We start from the raw sequence: 17,842 nt of genomic DNA, 5'->3' as shown, positions 1-17,842 counted from the left end.
ATATATATATAAAAGAAACATTAAGAAGTCATACAACAAAAATCTTAAACTTTCAGAGAAAATATTTACAAATTTTTCCACAAGAGCAGCAAAAAATAGCTAATTTTATTGGGATTATTCTTGGTAGAACCATGTATAATCCCAAAGATTACAGCAGTCTGAGTTCATAAAATAATAACACAAGGTTTGAACATCTCACAGAGAGATGGCTTCATCCTCTGAAAATGGAAAGATGGTGGCACAACTGCAAAACTACCAACACATGATCACCTAAACGGACAGAGAAGCAACTAGGAGATTCTTGGCTACTCTGGAGGGAGCTGCAGAGATACACAGTTTAGGTGCAGAAATCTGTTGTCATGACAACTATCAGTCATGCACTTCACCGATATGGCCTCCAAACATGTGCAAGAAGGTTMTCTGGTCAGCCAGTTGTAGCCAATTTCGGTCAAAATTGTAGGTGTAATACTGTTTGGTGACGCGTCTGTCGGGGGGAAAAAAGGCCAAAAACAAACACTGCGCAGTCAAGTTGAAGATAAACCTATTTCTTCAAAGACTGGAATAAGTGGAAAAAAGACTTCAAACTATATATGCCAGAAATGATTGAGAGTATTTATGCAAAATGAGGAAAAATAAAAAATGTAGAAAGGATGTCAATTGATTCTACTTTGTATTCTATTGCCAAGATCCACTGAATCAATCTATTGTAATGTTGATCTGTAGTTTCAAACAATGCTACACTTGTTATAGTCCAACACTATGTGAGTTTTAAACAAAAACTAGATAGAGACAGAAGAGAGAGTGTGTTATGTGCAAATAGGCTGTGGAATGTGAACTGAAGGAAACAAAATAACAAAACAAAAAGATCTTTCAAACTTCTTCATAAAATCCCCAAAACATTTAGTGAAGTTTACAACATGCTAATATGTAAAGACGTTCAAGGGAAAGGAATACTTTTGAATGTTTTCCACTGTGCTGCTTCTTCTTAGAAAAACAAAATCAGTGTAAATGTCTCCAGGAAGTTATCTACAAACACAAGACAGGAAGTGACCTCTATAACAATAACAGCTGTGCCATGCGTCAGTGTGTGCCGTCTGCTACAACAGTCACGTCTGCAGACTGTGGTTCCTTACATGAGGCCTGGTCTCCGTTGGTCTTGGAAGCGATTTCGTTCTTGACCCGCCGCTCCTTGGTTCCCGTCACCTCCTCCATCTTGCGGATCTCGAACATGCAGAGCTTGGAGTTGTAGTGGAAAAACATGCGGCCCTGCAGGATGGTCAGCTTGTGTTTGGACCAGTCCCAGAGCTGCCGCAGGTTCTGGTTATCCAGGGCGTAAAATGAATAATTCCTGGAAAACAGCGCATGGACTCACAGTGAGCATTGAAGGCTATTTCTGACTGCAGAGCTTTAAATAAGAAACATCCACCACAATTTCAGGATTAAACTTTGTTTTTTTTTTTGTTTTTTTGAGAGGTCAAACCAAAAGCACATAAAAAGAAATTTTGAAAAGGTCAGACTGTCTGTTTTTAACTCATAATTACAGGAAGAGGCTCTGAAATAGTTAAGGACAAGGGAGGATTACCCGATTTCCTGTTCTTCTCCGCGAATGAGGCGGAGTTTGCGGAAAAATGAGAGGGATACGAGAGCGTAGGAACGTCGCACTGTGAGGTAACCAGTGATCTCCTCCAGCTGGCCCAGGCTGGCCTCCAGCTCAGCTGCAATGTTGTCTAGAAAAAAGAAAAAGGAAAAACAATGAAACAAATCCTAAAGCCATAAAAGTGAGTTTTTTTTTGTGGCACTAGAGACATTTATTAAACAGTAGGTGGACATAAAGAGAAGAACAACACATTTGTTTTATCATCAGCAGTATCTTTAATATTCTATTTCCATGTTTTGTTTTCTAGCTGCTTGATTGGGTGCTCTTGACGTAGCCTCTTTGTTTTGGACAAAGTCAACAAGCCTTTGTTTTTCCCTGCAGCGCTGACGGGTCGCACGCTGTCACGTGACAMCACTAAATGGACCGCAGGTACTCACTTCCTCCCCGCAGGTTGATGACCAGGCTCCCATTGAGGACGGTGCAGCCCCTCAAGGCCTGGGCGGCAGTGACAGAGTCCACCGTCTTTAGACCCATGCACACTTTGGGACAGGGCCCTGCGCAGGGCGTGCAGTTGAGACTAACAAAAAAAAAAAAAAGAGAAAAAAAATCAAATGAAGTTGTTTAGAAAATATCTAAGAACAGAAGTGTGTGCTAATCCTAGTACCTCTTTTAATAGTTCACCAACTAGTAGGTTGTTTACACTATAGCGCAAAGTGAGAATGTTTTTGACTCCACAAAATACACCCATTATTTAAATCTGATTATAAAGATAACTGGAGTAAGTCTGTTGCAATAAAACTAAAATACTTTAAAATACACTTTAAAATAGTGTTAGTTTATAAATCACTGAACCGATTAGCACCGTTATGCATGAATGATCTGCTGTTGTCATAGCAACCTTCCAGGCCTCTCAGGGCTTCTGGTTCTGGTCTCCATCCCCAGAATCAGAACCAAACACGGAGTAGCAGCATTCAGCTTTTATGCAACACAAATCGGGAACAAACTTCCAGAAAACTGTAAAACAGCTGAAACACTGAGTTGCTTTGAGTCTAGACTTGTTTATAGAGGCTTTTGTACCATAATTAAACATTAACCAACATTTTTGATTTGTAATCACAACACTTGGAAATGTATAATGTTTCAAATGTTGATTTTTGTGTTTTTATGGCGTAAAGCGCTTTAAACTGCCTTGTTGCTGAAAAGTGCTACAGTTATAAACTTGACTGACTAATTACTAAATTCATCACATTAAAAGGAGCTTGATAATTGTCATTCTGATGATTAATACTTTTTTAGAAGGGGGCAATTTTGTTTAAAGAGACAACATAATCCATTTTATGCTTGGTTTTGGCTGTGTGYGGTTTTCATTTTTGTTAAATTTATTATTTTTTTGTTGTCGTGTTTTATTATGAATATCTAAAATATCTTCCAGTTCCAGTGTTAGATGCTCTGGGCAAAATTTCTGCTTATTCTTTAAAAGAACAAACCTGCATTATTATACCAACATGAATATATCACTACAAAACAGCAACATTATTACTTATAACAATAACTACTGGGACAATTTATCACTTGCTTTATGCTTCGTTTGATGCAGTTCCCACATGTTGGTTCAACTTCAGACTTTCACAGGTTTACTTTTCATTTAATCCCTTTTAATACAATATTAGAAATGCATAAAAAATATGGAAATAAAATCTCCTTTTGAACAATAAAATAAACATTTTATTGAATAAAGTGCAATAACAGTATTTCTTTAGTGAATGCTTCATCATTTGTAGTAAAAGATGAGTCTGCATCAGTCCTTTCCGTCCGACTTACCAATAAAGTGTAGGATTGATCTGTTGATTATTTTTTGGATCAACCAATTAATATTTGACAGCAAAATATGCTTAACAGGAGATTTATTTTACTTTTTTTTTTTTTTTTACAGAATTTGAAATGGGTAAAGCTAAGAGTACCACTTCCTGAGTTCTGGATAGAAAATATTTACAGACAAACATGATTTTTTAAAAAATTTTTTTATCTTAAATTCAAAATGTAAATTTTTGGCACCATTTTGGCTTAATTACTGCTAGGAGTATGTTCTTTCAGCAAATTGCCTTTTTTTTTTAGTCTATATATTCTGGTTAATAATTAGTCAATTGCTAAATTAGTTGACGGTTATTTCAATAAATCAATTGAACACGATTAATCTGATWAATAATTTCAGCCCGAACTGTGATTACTATGTTCATGTTCGGTCAAAGTCAATTTTATCAGAGGGTGAGAATAKATTTTTGCTTGAAAATGGCCAAAAACAATTTTCAAAAAAAAGAAATCAAATTTAAAAATACTTTATTTGTCCCAAAGCGAAATTAATCTGTGGCTGTAGATTGATAACATATTGGTAAACAGTGRATGCAACATGTCTGCAAAGCAAAAGCTGTTGCGACAATGGAAGAGAGCAGCAGCTGATCTGCGACGCGGCCGTAGCAATGTTGTAACAGTAGATCAGATTAACAAACAGCTTCCAACAGCAAAACAATCAGCTCATGTGACGCAATTCTTAAAAAACGGCAGGCGCCTCGAGGGGAAATAAGCATTTCTATCTTCCACATAGCAAGCTTTGAGCATCGTTTATTTACTTAGTGCATAACTTCCCTGAACCATCTTGACCCTTCTTGCTTTTTTYCTTACTCTCTGGTGCCACATCTGCACTTTTACTAACTGCGAGGAGAGCACCGCTCATCCTAACAGCGAGCCAAAAAGGGGAACAGAGACAGTCACAGTGCGAAAAGCCAAGGATTCGAGTCCAAATGGGTTCACTACAGGTCGACAGTAGCCTGGAGGTTCAGATGTGCAGGCTTTGTTGATTCATTTCCCTGGAAAAGCGAGAGCAAATCTGCYCAGAGAGCGGCTACCTATGCTTGATTTTGAGCGGCTTTATTCTGGAGACGACRAAAAATCTACAGCTTATCTCCAAAAACTGGCTAAARTAAACTAAACAAACACTTTAGTTTAATATCTGATCATTAAAATAGGCTTTACCCAACATATATGTATGGGTTAATATTACATTTTTTATCCAAAGATTAGCTTTATGCCTCAGAACCTCAAAGCAGAAAAGAGCGAGCATCTTTTCTGTCTGAAGAAAGGCTGCACCGGCRCTCCGTCTGCTCTCTAGCTGCTTGTCAGGTGTGAATAAGCGCCGTGTGACTCTTTAGACGTGAAGGTGCACACTGTTCAAATGGGAGATTATGTACTCTGCAAATCCTCTGTGGATTAATAAAGGTTAAACACACATAACGTCACAAACAACCAGAGCACAACGGCTTTTCCTCGTCACAGCTCTGAGCGACGGTCTGGCTGGACTTCACCGCTGCAATCGGCTCGTTGACAAACGTTTTTATTTCCTGCAGAGACCGAAGAACGAAGCCTCCAGTCASAGTAAATGGACGGTAATCCCTCAGCGCCCGTCACGTTCTGCTGGTGTCTAAACATTCATGATTTACAGAATCACATTGATTTTTTTTCAGGACAAAATTCCAGATTTTCCAAGATTCTGATTTCAGGAATTCTGATGTCAAGAATTGTTTTGGATTTTTAGGCATAAATAAAGTTAAACTGTAATTTATGACAGATTTATGAACACAGTACTGGATGGATGAATGGGTGGGTGGATGGACGGACGGATGGATGGACAGATCGACGGATGGATCTTATAAAACCTTATTCTGTGGTATTATTCATACGTTTTAAAAGTTTCCCATATTTATWCCCACCAGGTGAATCTTTAAATCAAACGTTTTCCTTTTCCTTTCAGGCAGAAACTCTGGTTCTCAGCTGCTGACAAACTGGCTCTCAAAACAGAAATAAAACCCCAAACACGTCAGCGTGACTCCTTACTGCGATACGAGGACAAACGTCTAAACATAACAGGCTATAAACGACTGAACAGTGAAAGCAGCTTCACGTCTCAGTAGCTGCATTTGCATACCACTCGATCTCTGCAGTGCAGACACCTGCAGACCAGAGAACGACACCAAAATGAGGAACACTGAGTCAGAAACGCAGATGTGCCAGTCTTCCTGCACCACTGCAGCGCTCTGACCTCACTGTTGGTTTCTGTGTGCAAAAACAAACAAGGTGATGCCAGCGCTGAGGGGACTTCCAGGTCCTTCTGTTACAAACATGAAGCAGGAGTTCATAGTTTATATTAACAAAATAAGGAACATTTTCAATTCCAAAACCCTTTCAGCTACTAAATTATTGCATAAATAGAAATGTAAGCTCAACAACAAAGATACTTATTGTTTTTCTGTTATTCAACCATCAAATTTGTAAAAAAAAATCATATTTCAAGTGTTTCAGAAACTCCTGTTTCAGAAAATTATTCTCTAGAAATGTAAACTGTGGATGCTAATCATGCTTAGCATTTAGATGCTATTTTAGACTTGGAAAGTTTGGTTAAACTAATTTTTTGCACAATTTGCACACAGAAATAGTATTTTCCAACATCCCATTAGATTGTGTTTTGAAGCAAAAATTAACCCCTAGTGGGGAAAGAAAAGTGGATTTGTTGTTCATTGCTGTTGTTTGCAGACGTCACTTGTGCGTCAAATTAACAGACATACCAGAAACGCATTATAAAGGTTCCAGAGAGCGACACCAAAATGTTTCCTAGGAATTTTCTATGTAAAACTTTGTATTTACATCCATCCATCCATTTTCTGTRCACCCTTTGTCCCTTAGTGGGGTCGGGAGGGTTGCTGGTGACCCATCTCCAGCTAACGTTCCAGATGAGAGGCGGGGTCTTTGTATTTACAAATAAATAAAAAATGTTAATCTATTAAATCAATCGTAATTATCTCATTAAGAGTCCTGGCCCTAGTTAATATAAATTTTTACCATAAACTGATTAGAGACTTTTAAGGAACCTTAAGCTTTAACACGGTTTTTAAAATTCCCTTTGAGGTGTTTTCCTGGTCTTTCTAAAAGTGGAAAATTAAATATTAAACATGACGGCGATATGAGCTCAGTGTGGGAGTCGGAGGTGAGCCTTGTTTTCTGCAGCAGAGCACAGAAGGAGCAGTTTTCAAAGTAAAAGCTTGATGGCTTTGGTTCAGCTTGGAGATATCTCCAACTTTTTTCCAATTCCCTCTCTGTTTTTCCTTCTATTTTCCTTTCATCTCTTCTTTTGTTCCCTCCTTCATTCTTTTCCCTTCCATATTTAATTGATATATGTTGAATTTTTTTGCCCCACTTCTGTTCTTTTCGATTACACATCAAACACAGGTGATGTAAAAAAGAAAAAGCACACATTTTGACTTAAAACAGCAGAGCTACGGAGCAAAGATGCTAAATAAAATCTATTCTAAAGCAGCATACAATGAACACTTCGCTGATTAAACATCTTCCCTGCAGGCCATCAAGCAGCCATCAGACCGTCTCGAGTGTCCACTTACGTGGAGGAGTTGCCTATCGAGTAGCCGGAGGGACACTCTGGGATGCAGGCGCCGTTGTGGATGACGTATTCGTAGCAGTCAGGGCTCTTTTCCTGCTTGCACCTGTTGTGCAGATCCTGGCAGAAGGCGAGGGAGACGCAGCGCCAGCCCTTGTAGGTGAAGTAGTTTTCTGGGCAACGCTCCACGCAGCTGTCCTCGTGCAGGAGGCCGCGGCAGGCCACGCAGTGCCTGGGCGAGTTGGGCCTCAGGCAGCCGCCCAGACACTGGTAGTGGCAGCAGTCGTCGTCCTTGGTGCAGGCCCGGTGTGTGCAGTTAATAGGACACACTGCGTGGAGAGGGAAGAGACATGCATTTTAGACGGAGCGGGTCAACAGCAGATTTTAGATCTTGCAAGCCATAAATGTACATGTGTTATATTATTTTTAGTCTAAATGACAATCGCAGAAATGTTACACAGTGAGATCTTTCATTCAGCAGGAGAGAAATCCCTCGCAGCATAAGGCAGAGGATCATCTGTCATGTGGCAACAAGCGTACTGACTGCAGACAGCAGGGGTCCAACCACTGGTCATTAAAGCAGCACATACTTATCCAGAACACTGGTAAGAACAAGTAAGAACAAACTGCAAACAGTATTTAAAGCAGAGGTGTCCAAAGTGACCCAGGGACAATTTGTGGCTCTCAGAGTCGGGTTGGGCGACAGACTTGCACGTTTTATTGCAACATCCTCATGTGATAATGATAAACGTGACAATAAGAATGATTTATTTCTTCTTTTTGTAGGTAACTGAATGGCTGTGAATGCATTAGGTAATTTTATTTCTATAGCACGTTTTCAGAAACAAGGCAATTCAAAGTGCTTCACATGAGTTAGAAAGAAATACAAAGAAACAACAAACCAAAGGAAAGAATAAAAGAAGAATAAAACAAAAAAGTGTAGACCCATGTTTAAGAATAAGTAGGCCATGATTTATAAACTAGAAGGAGTTTCTCTGGATTTTAAGTTTGCCCTAATTCCTGTTTTGGGTTGAGTGAACATATGAACTAGATGCTCCTGTTATAAGTACAAGTACTCCATAATTTATAAGCTACAAGGAGTTTCTAGGTTATAATATAATTATACAGCAATTATAGCCCAGCAAGCTCAAATAATCCTCTTGAGAAACATTCCCATTTGTAATCACATAAATAAGCGAGATCTGTTTCACTGAACTGCACACACCAACTGCATTTAATTATATTTTCTAATTTATTGACATTTGTTAATGCTCTCATTGAAAAATGTTATGGCACTGCTAAAAGATGCCACAAACCTGGACTCTAACCCTCCATGCTTCATACAAACATTTAATAACCTCTCAAAGCTTAAAAAAAATAAAAATGTCCTGCTGTTCTTCGAGAGAGATTGGAATCAGCTAAAATCAATATTGGCTGGTCAGAGCTTTCCAATGACTGTAGATCAGAAATGACGATAGGTGCTGAGTGAGTGACGGCCTGTTTCTGAAACGCTGTATTCATTTTACACCAATACAACACATTTTTCTCCAAATCAACAAAATATTTCCATAGAGTATTGGACATCATAAAAATGTGTTGTTGGTAACTGATGAGATATCAATGAGCATGTTTCCTCCATTTATGAATAACAGGTTCAGTTAAATGAATGATAAATTAAAATAAAAATTTCCATTAACATGATTTATAGTTTTTCATCTTTTCTCTTTCTTTTTCTACTAAACACTGGATGATAAAAGTCTTCAGTCTGATGTTTCGACCTCAATAAGCCCTTTTTTTGAAGGGCAATTTTGTGTACAGAGCCTTCATAATTCCTTTTATTTGTTGTTTCTGTAGTTTTATTTTATATAAAATGTATTCCAGTTGCAGTGTTAAATGTTTGAATTTGAATTTAAAGTTTATTGATCTTTATCGTTTATCGCAATAACTTCTGGGACAATTTATTGTCCAGCAAAATGTGTGACAGACCAATTTGTTACCAATAATTTACACTAGGCCTGTTGCAATAAATCAGTGTTTTTCAAACACTGTGCTGCGGCACAGTGGGTGAAATTATCCAATTTTCAGACTATAAGTTGCTGCTTCTTTCCTACACTTTGAACAAGCGGCTTTTCTGTGGATTGTTCTTCAACCACCAGGGGGCTCTTTAGCAGGAAGAGAACCATTGGAAGTCAAAATTGGAAATCAATGAAGAAAGTGGTAATTTTAATTTAGAATTAAAATTACGTCATTCGTTTGTTTTGAAGTACGTCCACTTCAAAAGAGTCGTAACACGTGTTACGTGCAATTTGAAAAAATAAATGGAAAATATGATGAAAATAAATTTTTGTGTTTATTTGATTCCTATTCAAGACACGTTGATAAGAATGACTATATATGTAATATAGGCGGCTACAGAGTATCTTTGTTTACATTTTTGGTTGGTGGTGTGCCTCTGGATTTTTTCAATTAAAACAATGTACCTTGGCTCAAAAAACATTGAAAAACACTGCAATAAACAATAAATTAATTAATCACATGCTACATTAAAACAACCTCAATAACTTTTATTTGTGTGATTTATTGTTTTTCTTTTCTCTTTTTTTGATAGAAAAAATTCTACCAAAGTCATCCTTTTTGTTAAAAACTTCATATTTTATTTTATTTGTCGTTCCTGTTTATTTTATATTTCTTACATTTTTTAAAGTTCCAGTGTTAAATGTTCATTTAAAGTTTATTGATGTTTGAGAATGTGTTCTTGCATTTTTATATCATTACCATTATATCACTTGAAAATTATCATTTATCGCAATAAATTTATTGTCCAAAAAAATTTGTTACAGTTACAAGTCTAATTAACATCGCTTTTTAGTCAATTTAAATTATCTTATGGTGTTGGTTTCTTTGCTGTAAATGTGACAGAAAACTCAAACTGTATTGATCTTTATTGATTTAAAGCCTGATTGTGCACAGAGTGAAACTCTACTGTTGCATAACCTTCAGGCTGCGCTGATTTGCAGGTGGGTTTAGCCACTAGCGACTGAATGTAGGTGAGGACAAATTGTGCGAGCGTAGATGAAGGATTCACCGACTAACTTGAACGCTGGAGATTAACCTCTTGTCCATGAAAGCCATATTAAATCCGGTACGGAGCACGTGTTTGTTTGTGTGTGTGTGTGTGTGTGTGTGTGTGTGTGTGTGTGTGTGTGTGTGTGGAGGGGCTGCCAGTCATTGAGGTTAGAGACGGACAACAGGTCAAACCTTACCTACAGGTGTCTGAGACGATAACAGTGTGAAAAACTAATTTTATGTTTCAAAAAATGTGGTTTCCACAGACAGTAGGGACATGTGTCATGAATAAACTCATCATTTGTCCATTAGAAGACGAAAACAACGCAGTGTCCTCTTCCATTACCTGAGGGGAGCATGAAGAGCTGCAGGAGTRYGTGCATGYGTGTRYGTGTGYGTGYGTGTGTGTGTGTGTGTGTGTGTGTGTGTGTGTGTGTGTGTGTGTGTGTGTGTGTGTGTGCGTGCGTGTGTGTGCGCATGCGTGTGTGTGCGCATGCGTGTGTGGAGAGCAGCAGAAAGAGGAGAATGGCAACATGAGAGGGCGGCGAAGGGGGGAACAGCGGGGCGACGCGGCTGTAAAAACAAATGATATAACCACTGTTCATTTTTCAGTCATCTTCACACAAGTTGAAGCTTTTATTTCCCTTCCCATTTGTTTGGAAAGCAGCTCTTAAAGCTATCCCCACATGCATATTTGCACACAAACATGCGGTGCGCAGCAGAGACTCCTGATCCTCGGCCAGCGCTCCACGCCGCAGCACAGACCCAGCAGCAGATCCTCCCTCAGTCTTAGCCAATGTGTTGACTAGCTGCTGCAGCCAGCCATTCAACTGGCCTCTCCCATCTCCAAGAAAGACGGCTTCAAACGTTAACCCTCTCTATTCCCTCACAGCGAGAGAGGGAGAGCTGCGAACGGAAAATCTGCCACGAGAGTCGCACAGAAACAAGCCGGCGCTGAATGAGAGCAAGTCTCGCTGCATTCACTGCGCTGCACTCATTCACTGAGTTTAGGTCTCTATTTACTATGCATGGCTGTCATAAACAAAAGAAAGCTCCTGTTGAGGAGAACAGAGCGTTCGACAATAATGGGGTCACGCTCATGTCAAAACAATTATGGTTTGTTGTTATGAGGCCGAGCAGCTCCACGCCTCAGTACATTAATCATCTCTCCTCTCATCCATGACTTTAGGAGATTCTTATGGACTCAAATATAATATTTTCAATTTCAGGAACATCTAAAATCAAAGTTTATTGGCTTGGATGGTGGAGGATTTTGGTTCTGAATTTGTGCAGTTACCATTTAATGGAGTGGAGATGACTCCCTAATTTAATCTAGACAGAAAATTGGTTTATTTTCATTAAAATAAGACGTACATTTTACATTCAGTAAACCTGACTTAGCTCAGAAGAACGAGTTGAAAACAGATTTTTGCGACATAAATCTATTTTCATAGCCCTGGATTTCCTTTTTTGTTTTTAGGGAATGAATTTAATGTTTTAAAAAAAAATCCCAAATTGTGGTTTAAATAATCTGCAATCAATGTAAAATAATCTGATCCAAGTTTAATCTCTTTATGAAGTTAGGTTGAAAATAATCTTTGTATTTTCACTAAAAGGTTTGATGCCTTTATTATTTAAATAACTTCATTACTTAATAAGAAAATGAATATCGACATTTGTGTGGGTTAGTAGTTCAGCTTTATTCATTAGATTTATTTTAAGAGCAGTTTTAGCTTGTGTGCACCATAGATAGATTCTGCAATAACATTTTTAATGTTTGGTTTTTTGTTGCCACTTTTATGCCATTACAAAAAGAAATACCACAAAATAGTGTGCGTAATGGCAATTAAGATTTTCTATTGCTTATTGGAAAGAGTCAAATTAATTTTCAACATCCCATTTTTAGTCAAATTAAAAATAAAAAAAATAACTAAAATTGTTTGCCGTTTTCTTGATATTATTTTTGATCCAAAACAAACTTGTTAYTTGATTGGAAATAATTTTAAAACTAAATCTACAAGTGTTATGAATAATTTTAAGTGAATTTAATACATGCCTCATTTCAAGACCATTCAATGTCAACGAAGATTTAAAAATCTTCCTTTTTTAACTTTTCATAAGGTTACATTTGTTTTCAAAGCATCTCTGTTTATAGCAGAAACATCCAGTTCATTTTTGAGCATTTTTAGATGTTGAACTAGAATAAAAATATAAAAAAACAGTGAAATATCCTTTTAGCTTTTAGCTCTGCCCCTTTTTCCAGTAATCCCAGCTGCATGATCTGAAAGCACCCATGCCCTCTGATTGCAGCACATTGTCGTGTTTAACAAGTGAAAGAAAAAAAATCTTACCGTTGATCTGAAAGGATCATTATTGGTGTTTTTGATTGCAATCTCAGGGGTTGTGTAGTGAATATTAGTTTAAAAGTGTATATCTTTTATCTTGAAGAGTTTTGAAAACTGAGTAAATTCAACAGAGGTGGGTTTCTGCCAACTTTAATGGAGTTGACCCTGCGAAAGAAGCGCTATAAACCACTAATTTCCACCATTAGCACCGTTTGTAAAACTAAAATCACGTCTGTAAGCTGATGCTGAGAAGTTATTTGCCGTCTTACAACCTGAGAGGCTCCAACAGTAACGAAAAGAGTGACCACACTGAAGGAGATGGACTTGTTTTCTTGTGTGCTTGTCAGAAATGCTTTCAGGGTTGAGACCCTGGGGACCTGCAAGAGAGGGGCCAACCCAAGCCAACTTTGATCTTTGTGAATGAGGAGGGGGGCCTTTTGAGGGAATTTCACATTCTTTCCTTTAAAACATGCAAATCTTTAAATACATGGTAACTTCCTGGATTGTTATTATAATTAGGCCTGAAGCTGTAACGGTTTAAGGAGAACAGAGGTGTTTTTCCCAGCATTAGTCCACTCCAGTTGGGCCCCGTCAGCATCTTCATGCTTTATCTTCCACTGGTACAATCATCAAGCAACAATAAATCAATGCAAGTTTTCAAAAGACAGTTGGATTTAGACCTGTTGTCTCTTGTCCTCCTAGTCTGGTTCCACTGACACCGGTCGGGTTCTGACCGATCTCCTGTTATGCAGCTTGTCCAAAGTACAGCAGGATCACATGAAGGCCGAGCAAAAAAGCTGCAGAAATGCCTGGCTCCTTATCGCATTAGCCGAGGCTTCGGTGGGAATGGAGGCGGAGTAGGGCTGCAAAATGAGACCCCCGATCCCCGAGGCTTTAAAACAGGCTGCAACAACAAACCAACAGCGCTTCAGGCTCTGAGGCGACCAAGAAGAATACACACTGCTGCCAGCATGAGGGCGAATGAAGCGATCTGCGCCATGTGCCAATATGAGATCCACCAMGTTGGGACAAGTAGAAAGGCAGAAAAGAGTGCTAAACAGCCAAAAATGCTGAATCTTAAAACACTAAACAAACACCAACCTGTTTATGCAATCTTAGATAACTCTGAGCTGAAACTCCTGGATTACATCCATGAAAAAATAGGGAGTCTGAGAATTTCACAAACCAGAATGTTTCTGGAGCAATTTTCCTTTTTTAGTCTTCTTTTAAGGCAGCGATGAAACAACAGCGCACTCAGACTATTTGGGTTGCAATCACTTTGGATCAGAGAACATGGCAAACAGGGACGTGGTGGAGCGCTGGCTGCCAATTAAAATTCCACGGCAATGACAAGGGTAGCATTTAGCTTCTTATGAAAGAAAGTTTTTACTGAAGGCCAGAAGAAAAAAGGCTTTAGGGAGACACATGGCTGAAAAGTTAGAACCAGAGTGAGAAAAGGAATAAACAGAAGATGTTTGAAGCCTCATTCCTCACTGAGATGGGTGAAAACAAGACAGGTTAGCAGTTTAAACATTGAATTAAATGTTTAAATCCAAATTTATTACTCCAAATTTAGGAGGAAATGGTGATTTTGTTAGTCTGATCAGACAATAAAACCTAAATCTTGGCATCCCACCTTGTAGAAAAACTGTTAAACTCCAGCAGAGTAAATCCAAATACAACACCTTAAAGTTTGACCACAGATGTCAAACTCAAGGCCCGAGGGCCAAATCTGGCCCGCTGTAGCTTTCTATGTGGCCCTCTAGATCAATTACATCAATAAATCTGCAAAATTCACACAAAATCAACAAGTCTCCACATGGTTTTTTTTTATTTTACTTCAAATTTTCTCAAAATTGGTCAAAAACATTGAGTTTAAGTGACTGCTCCCTCAACCTTTCTTGATTTTAAAGACTGTAATTGATACAAGTATAAAAAGTCACATTTAGCATCCTACATTAGTAAAAATTCCTTACAAACATTTCCAAGTTGGCACCGCAAAATCTGTAATTTTGATTGTAAAAAAACACTAAAACAATCACCAAATCCTGGAGGAACAGCCATTTATTGATATTTTAACAGTTTAATTTGTTTTATCAATATATTCTGGCACAACCGGCCCTTTAGGAACATTCAGATTTTTGATACAGCCCAAACTGAAAATGATTTAGACACCCCTGCCTCAAACCAACACACAACTCCTTATCATTTTACTAATTTTCTTTAATCAACACATTTAAATCTATTTGTACTATTTCATAAAACCTAATTTTATTCAGATGTATGTAATTTATCACCTCATCTACACTTTTTCAGCCCTCAACGAGCTGGAATACCTCTAGAACCTGTGCATAATTGGGTCGGTTTACTGGTTGGCACTGAACTTGGCTTTTATTTCAATTACAAATTCTTAAATGTTACTTACAAAGCCAGTTTTTCAGTGATTGTTCTGTTACATCATGCAGTTAAGCAAATTACTAGCAGGATTGTTGTGGGATTTTTTGCTGGAAGTGATAATGGTGTATTCCCCTAAATGGGGAAAAGTTTTGAAAAAGGATGACTACCCTCAATCTTTTTGAACTTCACCTCAAATTACCAGCTAATTGGATTCAACACTCAAAATGTTCTCGCTTTTTTAACCATCATGTGAACTAAAATGGCCCAAACGTTGTCTCATTTGACAATAATCCTAAGTAGGGAGTGAAACTGGGTTTTGGACTGGAGACAGCTGGCTGATGTTAAGCTGTTGGAGTGGATTGAACCTCAGTCCCACTGAAACTCTTATCAGGTTTGTTTAAAAACCTGGTTTGTGCCAGAAAGCAAGAACTTTATGTCAGCTTGACTCATCACAAGACGAATGGGCAAATATCAGGCCAGAAGCTTGTTAATAAGTGACATAACACGAGTGCTTGAGGTGCTACTTGCTAGGATATTTAACCAAATAAGGTTTTATGCCATTATTATAGAAGGTTTGTTATAAATTCACAGTGGAGACCACATTTTTGCATTTTAATAGTATCATTCCATCCTAAAAGCAAAAGATAAATCATAATCAGCTTTATTGGCTAAGTTTGAGGACACAAACAAATAATTTGACTTTATTTCCACTTTGCTCTCAATATGTAGTGAAGTGAAAGTTTGAAATATAAAGAGATCAATAAACAAAACGTGATTCATTCTTCATGAATAAGTCATCAGTTTCTGGTAAACGTAGCTTTCAACTGTATCAAGCGCAGAGTCGGTTGCTCATCACTGCATCTTCACATATTCAGCAAACCATCACAACGGATTGTTTCGTCACTGCAACCATTTCCCAAAACCGAACACCACCTGTGAATGTTTTCAGAAATATAACCACGCTTTTTCCACCCCTGTAATACAATACTGAACATTTATAATGGTAAAAATACTTTGAAAGTTGACTTGTGCAGCTCATTTCTGCAAATAATAACTCAGCATAAGAATAAATGTGATAGAAAAAGATGCTGCTTCAGACACTTAGAAATGTTGCTATTTTAGGAAGCTCCAGATTATAATACCTGTTTGAGGTTTTGGCTAAAAGAAAAAGAAATTATAGCATGAGATTAGATTAGCTTCTATCTTAAGTCAAACTGTGCAAAGACAAAAATACATCTTTCTAGTTACATCAGAGCTTTTCGTGCTTGTTTTTGTGCAACAGACAAATTTTGCATCTACCAATTTGGTATAATGTGAAAATAAAATGTAATTAGTATGTCAAATGTTTAATATTTGAGCTAAACATTAACTTTCAAGGTTTCCCCCAGGAAACTTGCTAAGGCCAGGTGTTGCGTGTTAGGGCAGTCCAGCAGCCTGTCGTGTTTTTGAGTTACAAAATGTTTAAAGCTGACAGGAAATTTGAAAATATCACTTTATAATTATGCGTTATTGAAAGATTGGAAGATTAACACCTGAACGCCAACTACAAAGTCTTAAAAAATGCAAACATTTTAAAAAGACTTAAATAAAAAAGCAATGCTTAGTCTGGTGGGGTACAAGTAAAGCCTGGAGGCCCACCAGGATTATAATACACTTTGATCATTTAACTGCTAAAAATTTCCATAAAGATACCAGTTCAGATTACCTTTTACTTTTAATTTTACTGCACAAATTATAGACGTAAAGGGAGATGAAACAGATGGACATGTAGATGAATGTACTGGCGGACAAATGGAAATATGTCTCTTTTCCCATTTATTCAGATCTGTGAAATATTTAAATCCAATTCCTGCTTTTCCAGACTGCCTAGAAATTCAGAAAATAGTTCTGTATTAAACTAAAACAACAAAACTTGCACCAGATATTTAGCAACATTTCATTCTGAGGAAGTTCCAGATTATAATCACCGTTTGAGGTTTTGGTTCATAAAGGAAAAAGAAATTAAACCATGAGATTAGCAAAAGTTAAAATCCGGTTTTACACATCTGCAGGTTAAAGAAAGTTGTTGCAACTAGAAGGTAAAGGTGGTGAAAGGTGGTGGCTTGACAAAATGATTTCGTCTGAATTAACAAAACCTGACTGTGAGCACTACTTAAAGAAGACAATAATGAAGAAACTTTGGAAAACCAAATTATAGATCACACAACAAACACAAACAATGTGCAAAGAATCCTATCAAGCATGAAGGCAGAAAAGCAGTGACTTTATAAAACCAAGGGATGATCACCAGTTTTATTTCCACTTGTTGGATGGCCTGACTCAACGGCGGCAGCAGGGCACGGTTAAGGCGACTCTGGGAGCAACAGGGACCGTAAACAACTTCATTAACTGGCTCCTGCCTCCGCTAATAGAACAAAAACACATCAACAACATGGAAAAGCACTTTTTGTTTTTAATGTCGGCCCGACGCCGCCGTCATCCAAAACGCAGGATATCTAGCTCGTCCGTGACCGGAATAGAAATGATAAACACCGTGTTCTCATTGATGGGCAATTACGTCGCCTGTTTGGCAGGCAAATGACGCACGGCGCGGCCTTGAATCTTCATTTCCTTCCGGATATCAGCGTCAGGGTAAAATAATAAATAATGACTTCCCTAATGCTCAACTTTGTCTGGGTAATGACATCAAACACTGATTTGTTCTTAATGCAACATCAAGTGGTGCGTTTTTTTTTTGTTTAATGTCAACTATTTTCCATTGTATTTAAACTTTTGAACAGACGGGGAGGAGTGGTAATGTAATTTGTGAGAACAAAGAGTATGTCCTTTTTAATCTATTTTTGCAACAACATGTTTGACCTGGTAAAAAGATTAGGATGGAAAAGTGGGTATAAACTGGGCACCAACACTCAAATTGATCAAAACAAAGGTTTGGGATCTTCTGCTCTTCTTCTGCAACTATAGATGGCTGTAAATACAAAGCTTTAGCATCGT

The 17,842-nt window shown here is 37.9% G+C and overlaps 1 protein-coding gene across 1 annotated transcript in view; it reads right to left on the bottom strand.

Annotated features, from left to right (window-relative positions):
* insra (insulin receptor a) overlaps positions 1–17,842 on the bottom strand; it is a 65,489-nt gene that overhangs the window by 22,092 nt on the left and 25,555 nt on the right. Inside the window, 4 exon segments of the mRNA XM_017309891.1 lie at positions 1,087–1,348; positions 1,583–1,727; positions 2,035–2,174; positions 7,045–7,369. Coding sequence (XP_017165380.1) covers positions 1,087–1,348; positions 1,583–1,727; positions 2,035–2,174; positions 7,045–7,369 — 872 coding nt within the window.

The sequence above is a fragment of the Poecilia reticulata genome, linkage group LG17, assembly GCF_000633615.1.
Source record: "Poecilia reticulata strain Guanapo linkage group LG17, Guppy_female_1.0+MT, whole genome shotgun sequence".
Taxonomy (NCBI): domain Eukaryota; kingdom Metazoa; phylum Chordata; class Actinopteri; order Cyprinodontiformes; family Poeciliidae; genus Poecilia; species Poecilia reticulata.
Note: the sequence above shows the minus strand (reverse complement) of the source record. Positions and strands in the feature narration are given on the sequence as shown.